At 38.8% G+C, this 23,871-nt stretch overlaps 1 protein-coding gene across 2 annotated transcripts in view; it reads left to right on the top strand.

Moving 5' to 3' along the window:
- SCFD2 (sec1 family domain containing 2) overlaps positions 1-23,871 on the top strand; it is a 239,305-nt gene that overhangs the window by 24,491 nt on the left and 190,943 nt on the right. For both annotated transcript variants that reach the window (XM_074903832.1, XM_074903831.1), the window contains exon 3: positions 9,803-9,930. In XM_074903832.1, the coding sequence (XP_074759933.1) occupies positions 9,803-9,930 (128 nt within the window). The remainder of the gene's footprint in view (positions 1-9,802; positions 9,931-23,871) is intronic.

The raw sequence follows: 23,871 nt of genomic DNA, 5'->3' as shown, positions 1-23,871 counted from the left end.
AACTGTTCCCTCTCTTATTGCAGTGTTTTAATCAACTTTCCCTGGTGCACTGGACAGTGTACCTTTCATTTGTGAGCTGGAGCTTTCAAAGAGTAACACCTGTTCTCTGCCCATTAGTTTTATGGCCACATTGAGTCAGTTCTATGCGGAATCAGTAATGAAAGAAAACTTGGGCTGTATCCTGCTGAGCTGCCTGGCAGTCCCTCCTGGCTGTCAAGGACTAGGCAGAGCAAGTTCTCTGCTTCCCAGTTCGGTTTGCAAAGTGATCCTGCCTGCTGGGTTAGTATTACTAGCACAGGGGGATCCATGCAAAGGTAAAAATAGGAGAGAGGAGGCAAAATATTACAGAATTTTTGACTTCTAGGGGTAAATCCTGTCTTTTTATGACCAAGTATACTGTATTAGTCCAGTAAATCCTGTATATTCTTGGTATGTATACCTGTATATTGAACAACATATAGTGGACTGACCAATAAACTCCTGATAAAAATGTGTTACTTCTAAAGTTATTACTTACGAATATTTCAGGTAGTCCACAGGAGAATCTGTTGTAAAACACTGTGGCTGATCATCAGCTTCTGTTTTTGCTCATAATGCTTTAGACTTGCTGGCTGCAAGCTGATCTGCAACACCTTGAGTATTGCACAACTGCTTTTAAAATGCCTGGCAGCTTCTGTTTTATCTGTCTACTGTTTAAAATAAGCGTTTTAAAATAAATTGGTGGCAAAAGGCTATTAAGAATCTAGTCTATTAATTATTTTTATTTTCTGTATCTTTAGAATGAGATTTTTATTTTTAAACTAAAAATTTATGCTGCCTGTCTTTCAGAAAACTAATCTAATTGTATAACTTGGTAATTAAGTTTACTAACATCTAATAAATAATAATTTAGTCATATAGACTATATGACCTATAAAAAATAGTACAGAAACATTTATATACTAGGAAATACTCCTAGTTTGGATGTAGTAATCAGCAAAGTATATCACACAAGCAAGGCCTCTAGTTTTCTTTTTGGGGAAGTTCGGTAGTTTACAGAACTAACAATATAGAAAATCCTCTTATGTGACTCTTCCTGTTGTAGGACTTGATTTATTTTTTGCTCAAATACCTTGTGAAGTACTGAAATAGCTTCTGAACTTTGCAGTGCACCTTAACTGACAGACTAATTTCTCGTAACTTTTGCCATCAATTTTTGTAGTGTGATTATTGCTTTAAAATTGCTGTTTGCAGTGTAGAAAAATGCAAATCTCAAAACATTATACATTGTTCAGGCAAAAAAGTTGGTGTTTTAACAGCACTCCCTATGACCTTTAGTGAATCAATTGTTTTATCAATCAAATTACGTTAGTATGAGTTAATTAATTAACTTGATCTTGATGTGACACAGCCTTCCTGGAGTATACACAGAAAGGAGGGAGAGGAAAGAAGGGTCTGTATAAACACCACATGCAAAGGCTGAAGCTATCAGCCTGCCATAGTCCTTTATCTAAGAGGTTTTTGGCATATAAATCAAACAATAACCTCTCTGTTTTGACTCGGTGCCAAAGTACACAGCCACAGTTGAGTCTAGAGCAGATTACAGCAACAGAGTGGTTTGAGGGCTTGGAGTGAAACTGGGAAATAACTGTTAAATTATTCAGGAACACATTTATGATGTTTAATGTTAGCTGTCGGACTTTTTTTTTAGTACCATTTGCATGTTCTAATCACAAAACCCAATACATGGAGGGCATTTTAACACACATATAAGTAAGGATGTGAGAAAAATGTCCTAAGTTGAATAGCTGTGAAGAGCTTGTTTTTTAAAAAGTTTTGTGTATTTTGCCATGTTGCGGTATTTTTACTAATCTATGGTGAGGGTCGTAATATCCAACGCTCCTCCTACAGTTTTCTGCAAGCACATACCAAGATGACATTAGCTTTCTGTTTACGTTTTTTTCTAAGTTCAAAATAGTTCAAGTTCCTACTGTCTATGAGGTGCTTTTAATTAGGCTAGGCAGATTTGCCAACCATATAAAATGTCCAATAGCAGAATTATAGTCCACTGCTAAGAGCCATTTTAAAACTTAAAAAAGTTGTCATTTTACTTTCTTAGAAATAGAAAGTGTTAGTTCCTTCTGGGGATGTGCAATTTATATTTATCTGAAAATAAAGATTTTGAGGGTTTTGTGGGTTTTTTTGAAGAAAGTATTGCTGCATCTTTAGTTGAACACATGTTGGCTAGCCCATCAGGTGCACGTGATAAGGATGTGCGCAAATACACAGCAATTCTAGAGACTGAAGTCCTGGAAATACTGATAGCTGTTCCTACTTAGAAAATTTTTGATAAATTATATTAGAAACATTTGGTCACTTTCAGAAGGGTGAAATGAAGAGCAGCTTCTTTCTCTGAGTTCGACTGTGTCTGGGGAGTGTGGCAGTGCGGAGGTCAGCTCTTCCCATCCCCATGGCTTTCCCTATGTCATTCCTGTGGTGCAAAGCAGAGGCTGTTCTTCATGTTGCTGTTTCTTATTTCCAGTGGAGGCTGCTGTGTGTGGAATGGGGTGCAGTCAGTGACTTGTCTGTCCCTGCCAGTTGTCAGGCTGGTGCATGTGTCCAGGAATCATAGAACGGTTTGGATTGGAAGGGACCTTAAAGATCATCTAGTTCCACCCCCCCTGCCATGGGCAGGGACGCTTTCCACTAGCCCAGGTTGCTCAAAGCCCCGTCCAACCTGGCCTTGAACACTGCCAGGGAGGGGGCAGCCACAGCTTCTCTGGGAAACCTGTGCCAGTGTCTCACCACCCTCACAGTGAAGAATTTCTTCCTTATATCTAGCCTAAACCTATCCTCTTCCAATTTAAAACTGTTACCCCTTGTCCTGTCCTTACACTCCCTGATCAGGAGTCTCCCCATCTTTCCTGTAGCCCCCTTTAAGTACTGGAAGGCCGCTATAAGGTCTCCCCAGAGTGCTCTCTTCTCCAGGCTGAACAACCCCAACTCTCTCAGCCTGTCCTCATAAGGGAGGTGCTCCAGCCCCTGATCATCTTTGTGGCCTCCTCTGGACCCGCTCGAGCAGTTCCACATCTTTCTTATGCTGGGGGCTCCAGAGCTGGATGCAGTAATCCAGGTGGGGTCTTCCGAGTATATCCAGCATAGCCTTGGTGCAGCCTCCACTCTTTCTGAAACAGCAGAGGAATTGGAGGAGGAAGGATGTTTTTTGATATGTGGCCTGTCACTTCAGTGTCATAGCCAAATCATTACATTTTATCGGAGCCTTATTCTTCTCTTAGGTTTATTGGTATTTGAATGACATATTACCAGCAAGGGCTTTATCTTTTGTGGTAATGATCTTCACCCTGGTGGTGTTTTTTTAAGTGCTGTGCACTTAGTGTGGATGTTGCATCGTCTTTAAACCACTGTGAGTTATTGCAAAGGGTATGTTGGCAGCACGCAATTTTTTTAGCAGTTGTTCCATTTTGGGCAGCTTTGTGGTATTAATGAAACTAACATAATCTTTACTGAATTTTTTTCTTCCTCCCTTCCTCATGTGAAAATATACAGGCACAGCTGAGCTGCAAAGCTGTATAGACGTAAGGTGAAAGTTTTGCTGATACAATAACCACAGAATCTCTTAAGTTGAGACTATCACAGTTTTCCTTCTGTTTTTTTTTTTATCTGTAAAAGTACAAACATGAGTCCTTTGTTAGGCTGAAATGTTGTCATTTCAGCTGGTTAATTTTTGAAGCCCACTCACTGTTGTTTTCTGTCACTTATTCAGAGCCTCTGTCAGCAAGTTCCTCTTTGAAATCCTGTGTCCTTTGCCAGGTGTAGAAATAACCACATTTGTTTATTCTTCCTCCTTAAACATCTTGCTTGTGTTATGTCCTCCACCTGGTTACTTGCTGTTTCTGATGTAGGCTGTGCTTTCACCTGACCCCAGTTAAAAAACAAACTAAAAATGTACAAAGTCATCTTTTTCTTTCTTGATTTGGGCTACAGGAGATGTGGGAAGGAAACTGGATGTAGATACTGACTTTTCAATTTGGCTTTTGAAAAGGCTAAAGAGATGCTTGACCCATTTTTCAGTAAGCCTGGGGACATGGCAAGGGTTGCGTGTAACTGAAAGAAGTAGTTTGCTATGCTGGTGTTTTATAAGGAGAAAACGGGATGACCTGAATTTGTCCTGTTAGGCAAAGCAGTCCAGGCAAAAATCCAGTAATAGATAATGTACATATAAATTTTATTCTCTTTGACTGGAAATCAGATCATATTAAAATAATTTGCAATAGCTTGACAGAGACTGCAGATATGGCTGATAATTTTGGTGATTATGGTATGCTGCTTGGACAAGTGTTTGAATTGTTTTCATTTCATTAATTATACATGCCGACTGAAGAAATGCATTTCTAAACTAATGTTATAAATGCTAAGGGGATTAAGAATGGCCTGTTGGTAGAGCTGAAAAGATAATCATAAATGGTGAACACTTACTCACTGAGTGGATGTATTTTCTAGTATGGGCTTACTGCTTCTTGACCTTTTACTCTTGCATTAGTGACCTGGAAGACCATATTTTAATAATTTATCAGTAATATACAAGACCTGAAGCAGTAAGAGAAGTAGGTATCTTTCTATACTAATGGTGTGAAGCAAGAAGCATATAATTCCAGCCAAGTCTAAAGTTGTGGTGTTGTGCATTGGACTCCCCCAGGGTAATGTGTCACCAGGTTTCTGTCTTTGCTTTTAGGTTTGCATATACTCTGAGAGTTTGTTCTCCATTGACTAGTGAGTGCTTGATTTCACCTGTCTACTTCCAGCTTGGTAATAGCACATCCCAGTGCCACCAGCCTCCTCTGTTCTCCCCAAATGCATTTGAAATGAGTAGTTTTGAGACTAAGCCTACAGATGATCACAGACAGGGGCACCTTCTGTCTCTCAGGCAACCTTGGCAGTATCGTCCTTACAGGACTTGACCAGATCAAGAGAATAAGTTACAATTATTTTAATAGATTCAAGATTAGTCATTTGATTGTCAACATGCAAATGTCTAGATCAGGCAGATCAGTTCAGGGATTTGAGCTGTGTTTAAAAATTACTAACTTTTTTCTTTCTGACTAAGTGCACACTTCCACATGGAACATGTTGCCACAGCTGAAAAGGGTGCCATGGGTATGAGAACAAGTTCCCCCACAGCGAGTGTTGCTGAAGCTAGCATGCCATCATCAAAAGAGCTGCTTACCAAAATGCACCTTTAATTCTGCTCAAGGCTTTGGCTTTTTCACCCTGGCATCTCGCTACCAGTGAACAGCAGATTTCATTGTGCAGTCCTTCCTTTGGGTATTGCAAATTTGGGAAGCAATCTAGTTAGCCACTTCACAGCTAACTTGTTCTATTCTTGATTTTTTTTTTCTCACCTGTCTTTAATTAAAGAAAGAGTGTCTCTGGAGGCTGCAAATCAGAGCTGCTTGGAACCGTCCACAGCTAACTTTGGTCAGCTTAGAACATCCTAGTCTTTCTGACCTTCTCATCAGCACTGGTTTTCTGACACTATTGTCAGCTGATGTCTCATTTTAGGATTCGTATAAACTATGTGTCTGATGATTTGGTCCTTTTTCCCTCTTTGTCTTATGATTTATCTCTGCGAACTGGCATGCAAATACCAGAAGTAGGGAAGCTGTATCTTTTAGGTGTGTCCATTTCTCCTTCTTCCTTTATAACCTTTTTTGTTGTTTTAAAGTCCAAATTATATGCAGTTAAATTTTAATTAGTTTTGGAACAGAAAATGGCACATTAAAAAACCATAACATTTATGTATGTGGGGAAGGGAGAAATTAGTGATTGTCAGGTGTCTGTCAAAAGCCTTGCTTTATGTATTATCGAATGGCATAGCAGTGTCTAACAGTGCTTTTCAAAGACTTCAGCCTTATCTCTGGACATAACATAATGCTTTTGTTTAATAAACTTCTAATTTGTCTACCAGATAACTGCTACGCTTGCTTTTATTATATTCTGTTTTCTGAGATGACTGGTTGATTAGGTACTATGACTGTAATAATAAAAGGAAGGGGCTGGGTATCAAAACCTGTGAGCAAAACTTTAAGCTTGTTGATGAAACTGGTTAATGGCAGAAGCCCATGCTCTGTCAGGCTTGCCATGCCCTGCAAAACATTTTTAATAGAGATGCGTAGAAGTATGCACTGTAATATTTACCTACTGTTGTGACATTTATTTTGAAGGGTGGTTTTGAGTTCCTGATCTGTATTGCAGTGTAACTGTAAAGATTTTATTTTTTCCCTTAGGCAAAACAACATGATTTAGACAATATCTTTAAAGGTTTTGTAATGGATAAAATATTTTTTTAAAAAAATCTACTTAGATTTTTTTAAATCTAAGAGATTTAGATCTAATCTTTAGATCTTCTTTTCACAAAACTACTTTCAGAGTGCAGTGGTTTACTACATAACATTTAAAATCAATAAATAATCCTTGGGAAGTCAAGGAATGCAAGAGAAAGGAGAAATTTGGATTGTAGTACTGGATCCCATACAAATCAGTGATTACAGCACCGGTGTCATCAGATTAGGGCGTATGGACCAAAGCAGAGGAACTGCAGATGGGAAAAAGAGGAGGGGAAGGGCACCATGACAAGAGCTGGAAGGCAGTTGCAGACAAATGTCTCACCAAAAGGGGAAGATAAGATAATTTTGTTTCCGAGTGTTAGAAATCTCTAAAAGGAAAATGTTGTGGTAACTTCTCTGATCAGGCAAGAGGCAACACCAGAGCCCTGTACTGTGTCCTACTGACTCATTCCCAGCAGCCATTCCTGTCTTGTCATTGATGAAGTTAGAAGATGGGCAGTTGTTCAAAGCAAAAGCCCTTGTCTGAAGGTGTAATAGAGGGGGAGCAGGAAATGTGTTTTCAGCAGAAAACATACAAGTATTTTTGCTGCTCTTTTTCCCTATTGAATTTAAAAAAAAAAAAATTACTAAACACGGGAACTGTTGCTTTCTGTGGATTGACCTAGTCAGTTGGCTATGTATGAGAGCTATAAAGATATATTGATCTCATCCTGTTTATATATTCTATATATGATACTCTAGGTATCATATAGGTATTCAGCACTAGGTATTCAGCAGAGCAGTGGGAAGAAAAATGTCTACAGAAACTCAGTGGATTACACAGTGATCCAAGCATACAGGAGTGTGGTTGACCCACATCTGCTTTTGGGCTGTACCACAGTTGTTTTGCTTTTTGCTATTTTTAGTGTGCTAAAGCAACCCTCAGGGATCATGCAAACTTAGGTCCTTGAGATTAAAGAAAACCTACTGTAGCTAAAGGAGAAAGAAAGAGTTTACAAAGCAAAAAGCAAACACACCCCGCCCCCCCATTTTTTTTTAGTGCATTAGTATGACTCGTTCTTACTTTTTTTCCCATTACTATTTATATAAATATTGTTCTATATTTATATATGGTATACTAGATATTTAAAGACTTTTATATTTAAATTTATAAATAATATTTATAAATAATTAGTCTGATATTTTTGAGGGGTTTTATTGTTTAAACTAGGAGCAAGTAGAAGTACCAGTTGAAGCAGGGGCTTGTAGCAATTATGCAAGTGTAGTATATGTTGCTTTCAAAGACCTTGCAGTCTAAATTGACAGGACTGATCAACACATAGTGTGGAAGGGGGAGAGCAGTAACCAAGGACAACAGGTAGAAAAATGGTGCAACTCTATCATGCACATTCTGACTTTTACTGAATTCTATAGAAGTTTTTGGGATTAATTTTCCACATTCTACTATTTGCTAAATATCTTTATGAAGTATAGAAGTGAGAAAGATGAGACTACAAAAACCTGTGCAAAATTTGGGAGACACTTATTTTAGCTTCCTTTTGTTGTTCGTTTTCCTCTCTTTTAAAGTCTTAGCTCCTGGTGTCTGTGTTGATGTGAGACACTCTGCTTATATTTAAGGTGATGAAGAGAATTGGGAAAATGAGAACAGATTAAAATCTTAGAAAACAGAAGCTTGACTTTTCTTCCAAATAGGAAAAAATGTCTTTTTAAATGAAATAATAGGAAAAATAGGAAATAATAGGAAAAAATGTCTTTTTCCTGCGATTTTAGGCCTGATTCCTGATTTCTATAGGTTTGTATTTGGAACTGCTTGTTTGGGAGGGGATTAGTGGTGGGCAAAGTGGTGGCCTTTTGCAATCCATTCCTCAGGCAAAATTGTAGATGACAGTGAGACATACCCTGTGAATGTGATGTGAACAGAATCAATAGGCTGCATTTAAAAGTGATGTTGTGTGGATAGAACTAAATTCATAATAGAGTAGATAGTTTGCAAAAATAGCATATCCAAGGATCCATTACCTAAGGGAGACTGTGTTGAAGCATCTAGCTGCTTTGGAAATCTTTCTTATTTCTTGCTCTATCATATGTTATAAATAGTTGTGCGTTTTCTTGTGAGGAGTCCTCTTGGAGCTGCTGCCCATGAACAGCGTGCAGCATCAGCACTCAGATCACAGTTGGCGATGGAGTAGAGGGAGCTGTGCAGCTGCCCTGGCTGATCTGGGATGTGCTGCTTCCGTGACTGGAGGAAAGTCGAGTTGCACTGTGTGAAAGAGAAATGGAAAGACTGTGTCAGGTTATCTGATTTTTCCTTTCTTAAAGCATGGCAATAGGATGAAATTTGCTCTTCCTGTTCATTTGTTGTTTGTTCAGAAGGGTAACTCAACTTTCTTCACATGGTCCTTCCACCCACTTAGACTTTGACAGAGGACGTGGGTTCCTGGGATGACAGGAGTGGGGCTTGGTGATTCTCTTACCTGGTTTAGGAGATAGTACAGCCTTGCTAAATACAGCCCTGCTGTTGCAGCAGAGTATAAGCGCAGCTGCTCTGTAATGGGTATCAAATGAATTGTTCAGTTTTTTTATTTTCTGTGAAACAAAGCTTGTTTTAGCATGTTTATAAGCATGTTGTAAATGACATCAAAACGTATTTAGGAGTTTAAATGTCTCCTGAGGGAAAACCAGAGGGAAGGTATTTTTTTTTTTTTTTTTTTTTTTAAGAAAGAAAAGGAAAATTCCAACACAGTTAATCCCAATGTGTGGTTTTAGCCCCAGGCAAGGGTTTTTCCTCCCTTCTTCCCCCCACCCCCCTTACTGAGCAAACACTGAATTCATTCACAACAGCAACAAATGCAGTGTCCCAAAGGAGAGGGAAGACTGACAGGGAACTGAGTGCAGATGAGCCACACAAATTCCTAATTTAATTTTAGCAACAGTAACAAAAGGAAATTTGTAAACACAGAGACCATAAAGGACTGTTACATTCTGCTAGGGATTATTTCTTTCATGTAAGGAGAATCCGTGAAACCCAGAATTACAATAGTTCATTAAATCGTACCAGCAGCCTTCAGTGCTGGAAGTATTGGCTTTAGATTTAAACTGTCGTGGGGAAGTTAGAGCCCATCCTTTCCATAGCTTTTTGGTAACTAAGGAAGTTTGTACTGTTTCTGATATTCCCATGCTTGAACAGTAGTGGTTACTTTGAGGCTGACATGCTTATTTGTTTTATATGAATTCTAACGATTTACAATTGGTAGCAAAAAGTTGCAGATTTTTTTCTTTAAAACTGAGCAACTGTTCTGCTAAGAAAAATCAAACTTTTATATTGCTATTTTTGCTTGTATCCTGCCCACCTCAGAGGCGTTATTAAGTAGAAGCACTCATCTTAAAATATAAATGCTGTCTTAAGCTTATTCCATTATTCAAGCAATGTTTAGTGTAATCCTGTCATTTTCTTATAGTGATCCAGCTGCCAAAGCTCTCTGGGAGTCCTTCATGAACCTCAAGCAAAAGGAAGCTGTGATGGAGGCTAGGAGACACCTTGTGGAGGCTGCAAGCAGAGAAAATTTACCTATTAAGATGAGCATGGGTGAGTAGTGTGACATACCCTTCCTTACATAGTGGTAATGTGCAAGATGTCAGCTCCTCTTCTTCAACTTAAACCTCAGGGAACCCATCCTTGGTTCATCCCCATCCTCGTCAACAGGTTTCAGGTGAGCATTGTGGCTACCATAGGATCTTTCTGGTATAGATGTGAGTGGCAAGTGTTTTCTTTTAAATACTACCGCCTTAAGATTGAGAGCAATGGTGAAGCAATGGAGTTTTATGAAGGTGGGTTTTAAAGGCATGCAAATGGTTAGCAGTGCTGCATGTCTTTATTCTGCAAAGCATGAGAATTTGGGTATTCTTAAAAAGTCAGCAGGATTTGTGTCCTGAAAGAGGGCATTGTAAATAGCACCTGATCTGATGGAAGCTGTGCAGATCTTGCATATGATTACATTATACAGGTAGTGATTATATTACATAAATAGTGAGGTTTATGTGGAGTAAGGCTGCCTGGCTCAAGAGCGTTTAAGCTGAAAACCCCATCTGGGCATTCTTTAAACCTGAATTCTTCAAGATATTAGAGATACAGATTATAACATAATGACTTCCAATAGCTTTTTTAGACCCTCGTACTCGCTGTATACCATACTCAGTGAAATGCAGGAATTGATATCATGTTAGGCTTATAAAAACTGGTATGGCTCTATACCGCAATAATTTCTTGCATTTTATGTACTCTAAGGCTATTTTATGCTGAACTTTTCATCAAGAGAGAAAGGTCTTCATGAAATAAGAGTAATAGGCTTTTATCTGGGACTCCAGAGTAAACTGCCAAGATACTGTAGAAGAATTAGATGTACAGCCAACTCATGAACTGTTAACAACTATAACATTTCATATATTGTATGGTCTTTACAAATACCTAGACCATGCATTGAGTAGCTTATTAATCAGAAATATTAGATCTCTGCAACAGTAATGCTCTAAGCTGTTTTATAGAAATGGAAAAGGAGCAGCTGTGAGAGGGCTATTAAAAATCTGTCTGAATGAGATAAGGCACAGTAAATAATATCTTGTTTAAGCTTTCACTGATAATATGTGTCTGAATATTCACCATAATAACGTTAAGAAGCCCCCACTGTTTTTCTATTAAATATGCCTTAAAAAAGATTATTAATGTTGAAATTCAGGTTTGTTTTAAAAGTAATTATGTCCTGTCTTTGAGAGATAATGATCCATCTACCACCTTTGCTGCTTTGTGTGAATGATTAGATCAGCCACCTTTTCCTCTGTGTCCTCTTCCCATAATATCCAGTGAAGGTTGCAATAACCCAGTTCTTAATCATGTTAGCTGACACTACTGATGGCAGCCTAAACGTCTGACATACCTGGGCCCAGTATAGCGTGATGTAGAAACACTTAAGAGTTGATGGTGAAACAAATTTCTGACACTGTAGTTCTTGAGACTTTTTTTTTGTTGAAGTATAGCTGTAATTTACTAAAGTTTATGGAACCTTGTTATTTATTTTGTACATTGTATATTTATATTGCACTAGAATCATAATCAGTCTTTAACTCTGTAGTTGAATTTCAAAGGGCGAAACAAAATTCGAGGCAGTCTTGTAAATAATAAACAGGGATAAAAAGAGAAACAAGGAAAGGAGAGCCATAAATGCAGAAAAACTGAAATTCACATCGAGATGTCACATTGGCCAATGACACATACTTATTAATGACTTTTTAGAACACATCTGCATCTTTACAACATTCGTTCCTCATTTATCGTGCTACAGAACATCTTAGCTCTCTGCAGGGAAGCTGGAAATTGTGTTGTTTATCAATTGCTGCTTTTGCTGAGAAGGAAAAATTCTAGTGGTATGTTCTGGTCCTGATTGCTCTGTGTAGTCAAAAGGCTCCTTCCACTGTGGCTGTGATGTGAGGCAACAGTGGCTGGAGAGAATGAAGATGCTTTCACTATGCTCTGTGCTTAGACTTGAGTTTTTATGACTTTACTTCAGGTTCTGCCTGTACTGGAAGATCTTGGTGGATTGCACACTGGTTTTCCCAACACTTAAGGTATTTTCTGAGTTTTTTATGACCCTAATATTAAATGTCAGAGAGTTTTTCTAGCATGAAAGTTGCCTCTTACTCTCTTTACTAAGACCAGCTGTGTCAGGTGGTAAGAGTATTTTCCTTACTACTACTTTTTTGCTTTTTTTCCTCTGGAAATAAGGAGTGAATTACATTTGAAAGCAAAACTTTGAATTCCATTTGGTGTAGCTGAACCCTCCTGCAGTGGCCACCTGCCTGAAAGACTGCATCATGTGTGACACTGGCAGCACGGGGGCCCCGTGCAGCAATGAGAAACTCGATCCCATCCTGTTCCCATATTTTTGGTTCAAGGAAAATAAATTCTGTTGTTTTCTGAGCTTTGAAAGGCTGCTCATTACTCTGAGGTGTGTGTGCTTGCCCACATTTTACCGGCAAGCAATATGCCTGACACCAGAATTTCCTCTTTCTCTGCCTGGCTGTGCATGACACACAGCTCAAGCTTTCACTTTCTGATATCTTCTGCATGTGTCATCCTTCTCCTGAGAGGGAAGAAGAGTAGGAGAACTGTAGAAGGAGACACATGTCTTCTCCCCAGCACCCCTGTATGTCTGCAGGCCACTGGGAACTCCCATCTTTTCCCACTGAAATCATTAGGAGTGGAGAGAGGAGAGGAGTTCTGAGGAAGAAGAAAGGGAAATAAAACAATTTTGGCCACGTTTTTTGAGATGAGTAGATTGGAGCACTGCTTTTAGGTGTTCTTGATCTGCATATTCATTTTATTAGTTGTATCAAGGAAAGTGGTGCGGGAGAGCTGAGCACGCACACGACCAATGTGATCAAGCAATGCCCGTTTATTACAACTAAGAAAGCCCTTTTATAATGTTCTCCTGCACACGTGAGTAACATGCAGTACAAATCCTCAAGATTGGACAGTTAACTTAGCCCGCGCTTTAAACCTTCTTATGATTGGATAAAAAGTGCCACATCAGCCTTGGCAGGCTTCCTGCCTTGTGGAACTTCCTCTTCCGTCCCAACCCCTTCCGGGGGTTGTTTGTCTCGTCGAGTTTCTCCCCCCTCATTCAGGGTCACATCCTTATCGCATTCTTGCTCGGCTGAGGCTCTTATCAGTCTTGTTCTCATACAGGATTGCTCACATGGCCATTCTCTCACAGAAAGCCCTCTAGAATCCCAACAAAGTGGTAGTGGGGATGTCTGGAAGTCCTATTGACTGTTTCAGAAGGGATCACTGTAGAAAGAAGGTGGCTGAAGATGAGCTGGCAACATTTCGTTGAAAGTTTTGGTGGATGGACTCTTGGAGCAAGCCCAGTTTCAAATTTAAGACCATCTCCATGACATTTGTAAATAGAGCAGGATTCTCTCCTTCTTCTGCGTCTGTCTCATACTCAAGTTTTCAAGTGGGCCATTAAGTGGTCTCATACCATATTCAAGGAAGATTTGCTTTTTTTTTTCTTCTTCCATTTATGTGCAAGGAAAGTGCATATTTTATCTATTGTTTCACTGAGTGAAAGAACTACGTTGTTACAAACTTCAGCAAGTGACACAAGCTAGTAAGCTGTCCAGAAATGTTCATTGCAAGCAGTTTAAAATCCTGTTTCTTTTTTAAAGAAGAATTGCAAGTCTTAGGAAACTGCATCACAGAGGGAGACAAAGTGCCAAGTGATGGCCCATAAAACCAACTAGAAGAAAAAACTGTGAAGGTACTTTGCCCTTTCCTTACAGAGCAAAACTTGAGCTGTGTAGCAATGTAGCATATCTGATTTTCTGCAGAGAAGCACTGTACAGAATTCCAGCCAGCATAAAGGCTTTATGTATGCTACATTCAGTTTAATCTGTTCCATCCATAAATAAATAATATGGGTTTTGAAGGTGTAATTTCCTGTGGAGTTTAGTAATGCTGCCAGTATTTACTTTTGGGGAGTATTTGTTTGATATTGCTTACTGGGGGCGTGCTGACATTGAGACCTCTTCTTTACCGGATGAAATGAATGCACAAAACCCATGTTACTTAGTAGTTACATCTAAGGTTTGCCTTAAACCTTTCAGCTAGATACATTTCCCAAAACATTATGTGTTTGCATGTCAACAGATGGAGCTGTCTTTTGCTAGATGTTCATTTAAATAGAGGCATTAAAGTACTCCATATCTCTATATATACACATGCACATGCTTGAAAAAAACCCAGAAAACAACAAACAACACTTTTTAGGAACTACGTATGCTCTGTTTTGCCTCTGAGGCTGTTTCATTTGTGTTTTGGATACCCAAGTAAATGCTGATAAATATGCGGGGAAGATAAATGTTTGCCAAGTTCTGGTCAGATATCCCATTGTATAGGTGTAAATTATTTTGACATAATAAAAGTCCTAGCTTTTAAAGAAAATTATTTTATTTAAAGAATTAAGTCTCCTTTTGAAATTATTTTTAAAAGACCGTTTAGAAGATTGTCAGAATAGCTTTTGGGTGAGATTTATAGCATTGTGCTAAATGCAAGTGAGATTGTAAATACTGGAAAGGATTTACTTCTGCTCAGCTCTTAAAGTAAATGACTGAAAGTAGTTCTGCTCTGAGGCAGTAGCCTGATTTCCACTATAGCAGAAAGGTTGCTGTTTTTTCCATTCCTCTACTTCCTGTTCCGTTCTTCATAGGTCTGATGCATATCTTAATCATCTTCTGAACATGGCAGCCCATGAATCTCTTGTTGAAAGCTTTGCTATTAGCATAGTATTTGGCAGTGGTAAAAACTTTGCTACAAATGTTCTTTTGTGGCTTTAGAAACACCCTTGCTCTTCTGTTTGAAAAGAGCACAGTAAACCTTGATTGAGACTGTTTCTGTTACTATACTAGTGTTTAAACTTTCATCAGTCTCCATGCCAGTAAAAAGACACAATAAAGGAATTCAAAGTGCAGTGTGCTGTTACACGAGCCCTTGTTAGCAGAAGAAAAGCCTTTTGGTTTCTTTCCATTGGAACTGTACAAATACAGTTCTAAAAATCAATCCCACTACAAAATTAGCAAAGCCTCAGCCTTTGTGAAGTAAAGAGGAGTACGGTAACTTTTTCAGATGGGCTGGCTTGCATGGGTTGAATTGAACTCTAAAATTTGTTTGGGTAGAAATAGGAAGATCCTGAAATTTTAGCCTGGAGATATGAAATAACATTTTGAGTTAGAAAAGGACCTTAAAATGGACAGGAAAATGTAGATGAATGCCTTATCTAAAGAATATAAAATGTGCCTTTTTTTTTTTTTTTAAATAAAAAAATTGCATTGGACTGTAACAGTGTTTAACATTCTATTTATGCCTGACAAGATTGATGTAAAAATATTCAAGATTCAATATCATCAATTCCTAGAATAAACTTTAGGGATAAAAGCTACTCACTAAGAAACAAAACTGTAATAAAGAAGTACATACATAATATTTCCAGATAAATCAAGCCTGATCTCAGATATCTAAAATCCACCCTGGCCAACCATTAGAACAACTCTGTGATAGATACAAGTAGTGAAACAATGTCAGTATGGGTTTGAAGCCTTTACAAAGGAGGCAGATGAGAATTGCAGGGCTCAAAGTGGTCTGCAGGGTATTTGAATCCCTTCTGCAGCACGTCTCTGGGTAAGTAATGGGTACCTGAATAACAGCTGGGCTTGGGAGACGCTGTTGCCCCCATCATGCAGAAAGGAGATCATATCATAGACTGGTTCTTGGGCTGTTTATGCACGTTCCTCTGTTGCCTGTTTACCTGGTCTCCAAACCCATCTGAAGAGCAAGCTGTGGAATCAGTGAGGCAGTCTCCCTCCAGGCATTCTCATGAAGCGGGAGGCTGCCTGTACCAGCTTCACTGAATGTGGCCTGGCTTAGCCCCAGGAGTCTCACAGTGCTACTCTAAGGCTCACTGGTGTTCTCAGGGCATTTTTCCAAGGAGAAGGAAAGATGCTGCTTGTCTCAGACCTGAACTCCTTCCACAACACAGCCTGGATCCTGAGCAGGCGGTTCCTGAGTTAAATTAATCTGCTTTTTGTCTGATCAAAAGTAACAGAAGTCCTGCAGCGTGGGACTATCTAGCCAAGCAGAATTGTTTTTTCCAGCTTGTTGTAATACTGAATTCTTGATTTCTCCCTGTAGTGCAACTAAAAATGTAGTCTTGACTTGAAGCAAATGTTCCCAATCTCACTGATGGTCAATATAGCAGATGTTTTGTTACATCACTCACCTCCAGGGGCAGGAAGGCTTTTTGCTTCTCAGAATGCTAAATGTTTTCGAAGAGTTTGAAGTGTTTCTGAAAGTTTTGGATACATTCCTATTTGGGGAGCTTCTGTATAGGCCTTTGCGTTCCCAGGGGAATGCTTTTTGAGTATGGTGGGGTTAGGCTTTCCCTGATAACTCTTGATGAAGCTGGTCTTTCTGAATAGTCATTACCACATTGAGAACTGTAGAAAGAAATTGATACTATGGCTGTTTCACCTTGTAGTGTTATACCAGGGTGAAGTTCAGGGTTTTGACTCTGTTGAGTATGGTTAGAGTGTTCACAATGTTCACCTAACTAAATAGATCCTATCTTCTGGTAGTCATTGATTTTGCTAGCCTAGGACAGAGATGTTGCTCCAAACTCCAGATTGTGCAAAGACTATGTAGCCTTCTGCTGTTTTTTTCTTAAGCAACTAAACTTTTCAGTTCATCTCTAGCTCCTTAGATGTAACAGAAAGGGTGAAGGATACTGATGTTCCTGCCAACAAAGTTCTCTGTTTTTCAGAAGATGTGACAAAATAGCTGAGAGGGAGAGATGTTCAGGAGCAGAAGTTTGTTTTTCATCTCTAAGTGACACTGCATTTGTGTGTAGTGTTGCTTAGAAGCATCACCGGCTAAAAAGCCAGCTTTGCACTAATCATTGTGCTTCTTTCAAGTTGGATGTTGAATTCAGGGAAGTGGTATGCTAGTTCATTTTTTCAGCCTCACTGGCCTAAAGAGAGTAGCATCCTTGAGAGCACAAAACAATTGCTCAAAAGAGAAAACAAACATACTTTAGAATAACTGAAGGTGTGCTGTCCATGTGCATATTTTGCAAGTTATCCTCCATCCCTTCTTTTTCAGTCTAGCACATATAGGTTCCTGTAGTTGAAAGAAAAATGATTTATGAGGAGCAAGTACTTATCCTCTTGGCAGGTTGAACAGTGAATGGAGTGCTTATTGGACCTGGAAATGGCTGTTACTGTGGAGGTAACACTGTAGCAGAAGCTTGGTAGTAAATAAGAAGATAAGGCAGTGGCAGAAGGCTCATTTTGAGATCACACATATGCATCCTTTCTTATCAAGTGCATCCCAGAGAAAGAATTCTTCAAAAGAAGTTGACTGAAAAGGCTTGGTAGAAAATTTACCCCTTTTTAATGACTGCCAGCAGCTTAGCGCAGAATGAGTGGTATCAACAAATACCAGTGAAATGTAGAATAATGTTGGGTTGAAAGGGATCTCTGGAGGTCATCTAGTCCAGCCCCCTGTTCAAACCAAGGACAGCTTAAGAGTTAGACTAAATATGTTGGATCTTGTTCAGCTGAATTTTTAATATGTCCAAGGATGGCAATTCCACTGCCTGTCTGGGTACTCTGCACCAGTCTTAATCTCTCTTGTGGAGAAAATGTTCTCCTTTATGTACTGTTTGATTTTTCACTTGTTGCAGTGTGTGGGCATTGCTTCTTGTCCTCTCACTGTGCACCTCCAAGAAGTCAGATTTAGTCTTGTCTGTAATCACTCATCATGTCCTTGAAGACAGTAAGTATCTCCCCTCCTTGCTTTTATTTCTTGAGACTAAACAAGCCCATCTCCTTCAGCCATTACTCATACATCATTTTCTCTAGCTCCCTAAACCATTATAATGACCTTTCTCTGGACCCCCTCTAGTGTGTCTTGTAGTGTGGAGCCCAAAATTTCATACTCCAGCTGCTGTCTCACAAGTACTAAATAGAGGGTTATAACCACTTCCCTCTGCCCACCGGCTGCATTTGTGCTGATGCCACCTAGTACATGGCTTGCTTCCATTGCTGCAAGAGCGTGTGGCTGATTCATGTTCAACTTGACAGACACATTTAATCCTGAACTTTAGAGGGATTTAGGTCACATATCCAGTATTAGACTATTGCAAGTGAAAGAAACACAGGAGGAGATGAAATAAAGGCTGAAAAAAAGGACTTCGTGATTGCTGCAAAACGGCATGTTGAATGTGGCAAGAGGCTTGCTAATGTCTACAGGCGTCCATGAAATGTGTTCTTAGTGAGTGCTGTTGTTTTTACAGTTGAAAAGAGAACTGGAAACTGCTGTGTCCCAAATGTTGAAGTACTGTGCTAGCAAATAATAGATTTTAATCCTCCTTGTTGGACTTTTGCTCAAACACTGGAAATATATAAAAATGAGAGGACTTCTTACATGCAGTTACTTAAGATTACTGTTATTAACGGCATTTGTTTTATTTGGGCAAGGGCTTGAGGACCAAAACAAGAGGTACTGTGCCAGGTCCAGACACAGGCTATGACTCTTTAATACTGATGAGTTTAAAAGCAAAGGAACTCCTAACTGGTGGAGCAGTGCAGTATGTTTCATGAAGAAGAAGAAAAGTCTGAAGTGATAAAGGCAGCTGTAGGTAGTTTGTTCCTGTCTAGCTCTGTTGATCTTGTAGCTGCTCAGCTGATTGAGACAATTCTTTTTTTAAAACAACTTCCCAGGTTTTTTTCTTTGTCTTTCACCCTCCCTTTCCCCCCTCCCTTAATTTGTCCTCTAGTAGGTTATGTTCCTTTATGACTTGGGGAAAGCACCACTTTGCATCTACCTGTTATTTGTGCACTGGTTTGTATGTCTTTAATGGCAGAGTATCAAAAATGCAGTTTTTCTCTGGGAAATGTACAGACTAAAATCCATCCTATTGAGGAAACAAGAGAGGAAAACCAGTGATAGAACATCTGTGTCATTCACACATCCTACCTGAAAAAAATACCTTGAAATACCAAATCTTCATCTTAATTGTAGGACGGTGAATACAAGAATGGTTTAGAACATGCAACCCACTGGGTTCTTCTAATGCAACAACAGCTACAGCTTTTGAGAGAGGGTTTGGAAGTGGTTGTGTGACTTAAGTCCTGCCCTCTGCTTAAAGAAAACATGCGTAATTTAGAGAAGGAGACAGACATAGATATGTGTACTCATAACAAAATTAAATACATTTTAACCAGAACAGGTTAGCAGAGATGTTTTCATCCCAAACTGAAATTACTCAGAATAGTATTAAAGAAAAATAGAAGTTTTGTGGAGCATTCTGTACTACTTCTATTGAAAGAAGTTCATTTGGAGGGAAAATCTCTCTCCCTCAGTATTTTAGGAAGGTATTCCCTGCAGGTGACTGTAAATGGCTTTTTGTTGTTCGTGTTTGGGAAATCAAGTGTTCAGATTTGTTCTGCATGTTGTGGGTTGATTTGGGTTAGTTGGTTTGTTTAATGGATATTGCATTATGTGAATTTACCTTCAAAAATAAGTGTAATATTGGGACTACTCACATTTAATTTAAGTTTAAAGAAAGACTTCAGTTAGTTCTGAAGTATCAAGCACTGTGTTTTACCCCAAGCTCTTGATGAAAACTGTAGAGTTCTTTTTATTCTGTGACTTAATACTCTTGCAGAAATAAACAGTTCCTATGTTGTTAGTTTACAAAGTTTCAGTAAATGTATTTTTGCCTCAACTGTCTCTCTTTGTTCAGTCAATAACCTACTGCATACTAAATAGTTTCTTGGGTGTAAGATGGGTAATGGTTCAAGCCCTAATAAAATTGTAAAGCATGTCATATTTCCATCTCATACCTCATTTACTTGTCACTTCACTGCTACAAAACAGCAGATGGAAGTGAAACACAGAACCCTGTGTAGTGATGCAAAACAGAGAAATATGCTGGTAGTGTGTTATCTTTGATTAAATTGTAGCTGGCACATCGATCATCGATGCAGGACTATTTGGCTAACCTTACTGTTACTTTTAAGAAGGTAGAGGGGTGACAATAGTTTTTCTGTGTGTCTGGACTTTTTGGATAAAGTCTATAAAGTCTTTTTTTTTTTTTTTCCTTTATAAATCTCAATTTTTTTTTTTTTAGACAGTAAACCCAAACACTTAAATATGAACTTGTGGCCAGGTCTCCTTCCATGTCTGGTTGTGAATAGAGTTGAAGATAATTCTTAAAAATTTAAAAGAAAACAAAAGTGTGTTCCTCTTGCAGGATTTCTGCAAATATATAATTTCATGATTTATATTCTTTGCTAATGTAATACTGCAAAGTTTATGTTAACTTCAGTATTTTTGTCTTGATAAAAGTATTGTGAAAAGCCTGTATTAATGTGGTCTTTCTCTAGACAAGTTACGCGATGTTCACAATAGTTGGCAGTAAACATTAATGTACAGATAAACCTTTGTTTCAAATCTTCACAAATGTTTAATGTAAATGTACATTGTTACTAATTTTTTTTGTACTGTGTATCTTTAAGAGGAAGTGGCTGTGGGTTAAAAGCTTAAAAATTTAAATAGCATTTACTTGCATATATACTGGTAACTAGTATTGTTTTGAGAGATGTCATTAAGTAACTACTGCTTTATTGGCTGGAATCTGTAGTTAGTCACAGTGTTTCTAATGTTTCTAAACAAACAATTTTTGTATCATATAAACAAAATTGCCCAAGAAAAGTTGAAATGATTCTTCTAGGTTTTGATTACACATTAGTTAATAGTAGGTATAAAGCTAGATCAGTAATTCTGCTATGTAGAAGTGAGCAGATTTTTAAATATTTTTATATATATACATATACTATGTACATAGTATTAAAGATACTATTTGTTAGTTACTGAATGCTTATGCAATTTCATGAAAAGAATTGCATTGCCATCTTTCTGTTCAGTGCTAAAATTTATTTGGTGTTTTTTTCAGGTAAATATCAGATTTCTTTTATTCACTAGGCTTTTTTTTTTTTCTTGAAGTTGAGTTCACTTATATCTTCTCAGTCTTGAGAGAAAAAAAGTTTTGAATTTGAAGGTTTTGGGTTTTTTTAAATAAAGCCACTGTACTTGGAGACTGTCCATTTGTGATGATCAAGGCATGGTTAAAAACACTGGAGCAGATCACTTAAGCCTCTTTGACCCTGGGTGAAAAATAAAACACTTATTCTTTAAGTCCAAGAAAAGGAAATATAATGCAATAGCTATTATTTATATCTGTGGGGAAGCAGCCTGACTGGAAATAAGATACAATTTGCTGTACATGTGAGCTGTGATATCTTCATTTCATAGGGTGCATCAGCTATAATAACTGTGTTTTACATGAGCAGGAGGGTTCATGAACATGGGTTGGGAGATCCTATTTCTGGTGTCTGCTTGGCATGCAGTGGAAACATGTGGCACCTGCACTTTGGTGCTGGAACATGGGGGCAGCTGTGGGTATCATCACTAAGTACCACGCTTTGTGTGTCTTAGGATATGACAGAAAGTTTCAGAATTTCTTTACATTAAGAAAGGAGTCATCTAGTCAAAAACGGGGGGGAGCAAACTTGAAGAAACTAGCTGAAAGCCATGTAGAAGTAAAGGACTGAAGTGTCACTGAGAACAGCCTGTGCCAGAGGATTTAAACTTGTGACGGTTTGACTCTGGCTAAATGCCAGGTATCCACCAAGTCGCTCTATCACTTCCCCCCCCCCCCCCCCCCTCCTTTCCCTTTGTTTTCTCAACAGGGTAAAGAGGGGAAAGAAGATAAACTAACCCTTGTGAGTGAAACAAAAGCAGTTTTAATATAAGCAAAGCGAAGAAAAAGTCCGCGCGCGGAAGCAAAAGCAAACAGATTTATTCTCTCCTTCCCATGGGCAGGCAATGTCGGGCCTTCTCAGGAGCAGGGCTCCAATACGCGTAGTGGTTGCCTTGGAGGACCAAGGGTGACCCCCACCCCCTTCCTCCTTTCTCCCAGCTTTATACTGAGCAGACGTCACATGGTATGGAATATCCCTTTGGTCGGTTCGGGTCAGCTGTCCTGGCTGTGTCCCCTCCCAAGATCTTGCCCACCCCATCCCACTGGGGGAAATATCAGAAAGAGCCTTGGTGCTGTGTAAGCGCTGCTCAGCAGCAGCCACAACACCAGGGTGCTGTCAACACCCTGCCAGCTCCCAGCATAAAACACAGCACCGTGAGGGCTGCTGTAGGGGAAAACCAATTCCAGTTCAGCCAGACCCAGTACAAAACTGAAGATACAATATGTCGTGGTATGCTTGCAAAGTTTCTAAGTGTAAGGCGTGAGGTGGAACATGGCAATACAGTAAAACTGGGTGGCTTGCCCAGTGCTTTTTTTCCAAGCATAACTGTGTAAGCCTCATCATTCAGTCTTGCAAAAGATGACTTGTTACAGAAGAGACATGGTGAATTACATTTGTATGTACTCATACATCATCATGTTTTCCATCCCTATTTGCTTACCACCCAGAATAATTGTTAGGGTATTCTCAGCTGCAGAAGTCTTGCAGAAATCATTGGAGAAATAATCAGTCCTGTGAATAATGTACTGAAGAAGAACAACCACCTCCCTCTCTCTGGGACAGCGTGCCAAGAACACAATGAAGTACTCAGTGTCTGAAAACATATGTCTTGGTGCTAAATGAGGACATGCGCAAACCACCTGAAATTCTTTGGGCGTGTTAGGACAAGTTGATTCATTTCTGTGAGAAGTTTAAAACATCCAGATGATTCAACTAAATTTGCAGATTTCAAGTGCCTTTACAGTCACAGTAAATTACTGTTCTCACGGATTATTGTTTTTTTAGGGCTAGAGACCCTCTGCTTGGGACTGGACCTACTATTTAGTATTTATTTAACCTGGTAGAAGAGGTGAAAAGTAAGGTAATAAAATATGACCATCAAGATCAAGACAAGGGTTTGAGAAATTCTAGTATGCCAGTATTAAATTGAAAGTTAATATAGATGGCAACCCCTAGGAAGCTTAATTCTGGAAGATAAGATTTCACCTATTTACTCAAATTTGCTTTAATATTTCAGAGAGCAATTGGAGAATATTGTGGACGCTGGCTAGAGATGGCTGTTACTTTTTGTGTTCCTACTGATTTAACAATGACAAGGGGAAACAGAATGATAGAGTGCACAAAGAAGGAAATAATGGGTTGAGTGGCCATGCATTTAAAAAGAAAGCTCTGAAGGATGAAAAAGAAAATATTATCAATCCATATTGAGACACCTAAGCTATCAGTTATGTTATCAAAGCCTTCTGAATATACTGGGAAACTTGAAACTGTAGACAACCTAGAGATCATAAATCATAACTGGGATCGTAATTAGGCATTTAATATTGATGATTATATTAGAGAGCTTTAATTTCATTTGCCCCACCTAATTGATGAGGTTTTATTTGTCTTAAGGCATGTAAAAGAATTCTGAAAGAATAGAAACAGAACTGATATTTAAGCATGGTTTCCATTTTGTAATAAAAGACTGAGGCCAATTAGGAGAGAAGGCTAAAATAGCATATGGGACTTGTGTGAATATAAATGATCTATATAGGAACACTGTTAAAACAAATATTTAATGATACCATACACATCTAGTGATGAATAATAAACTGCTTTTGAGATAACTAACTCAATACTACAGCTGATGAGACTGGAGTCAAGTTGGGTTAGATGTTCAGACTCACATGGCAAGTGTTAGTTGAGTAGTAAATACAGTCCAGCTTTACTTGTTCTGGGTGTATACCTCTATTTCAGAATTTGCTAAACCTCAGCATAGTTGTTGCATTGTCAATGGCTCCGACGTCTTTGAAAGCCACTGCTATACATGCCTTCAGACATGTGACTGGCTCTGCCTCCCTGAAAGTCCATCACTCTGGAGTGATTTGAGATG

Source organism: Athene noctua, chromosome 4 (assembly GCF_965140245.1).
Source record: "Athene noctua chromosome 4, bAthNoc1.hap1.1, whole genome shotgun sequence".
In the NCBI taxonomy this organism is placed as follows: Eukaryota; Metazoa; Chordata; class Aves; order Strigiformes; family Strigidae; genus Athene; species Athene noctua.
The sequence above is the reverse complement of the archived record's forward strand: the minus strand, read 5'-3'. Positions and strand labels throughout refer to the sequence as shown.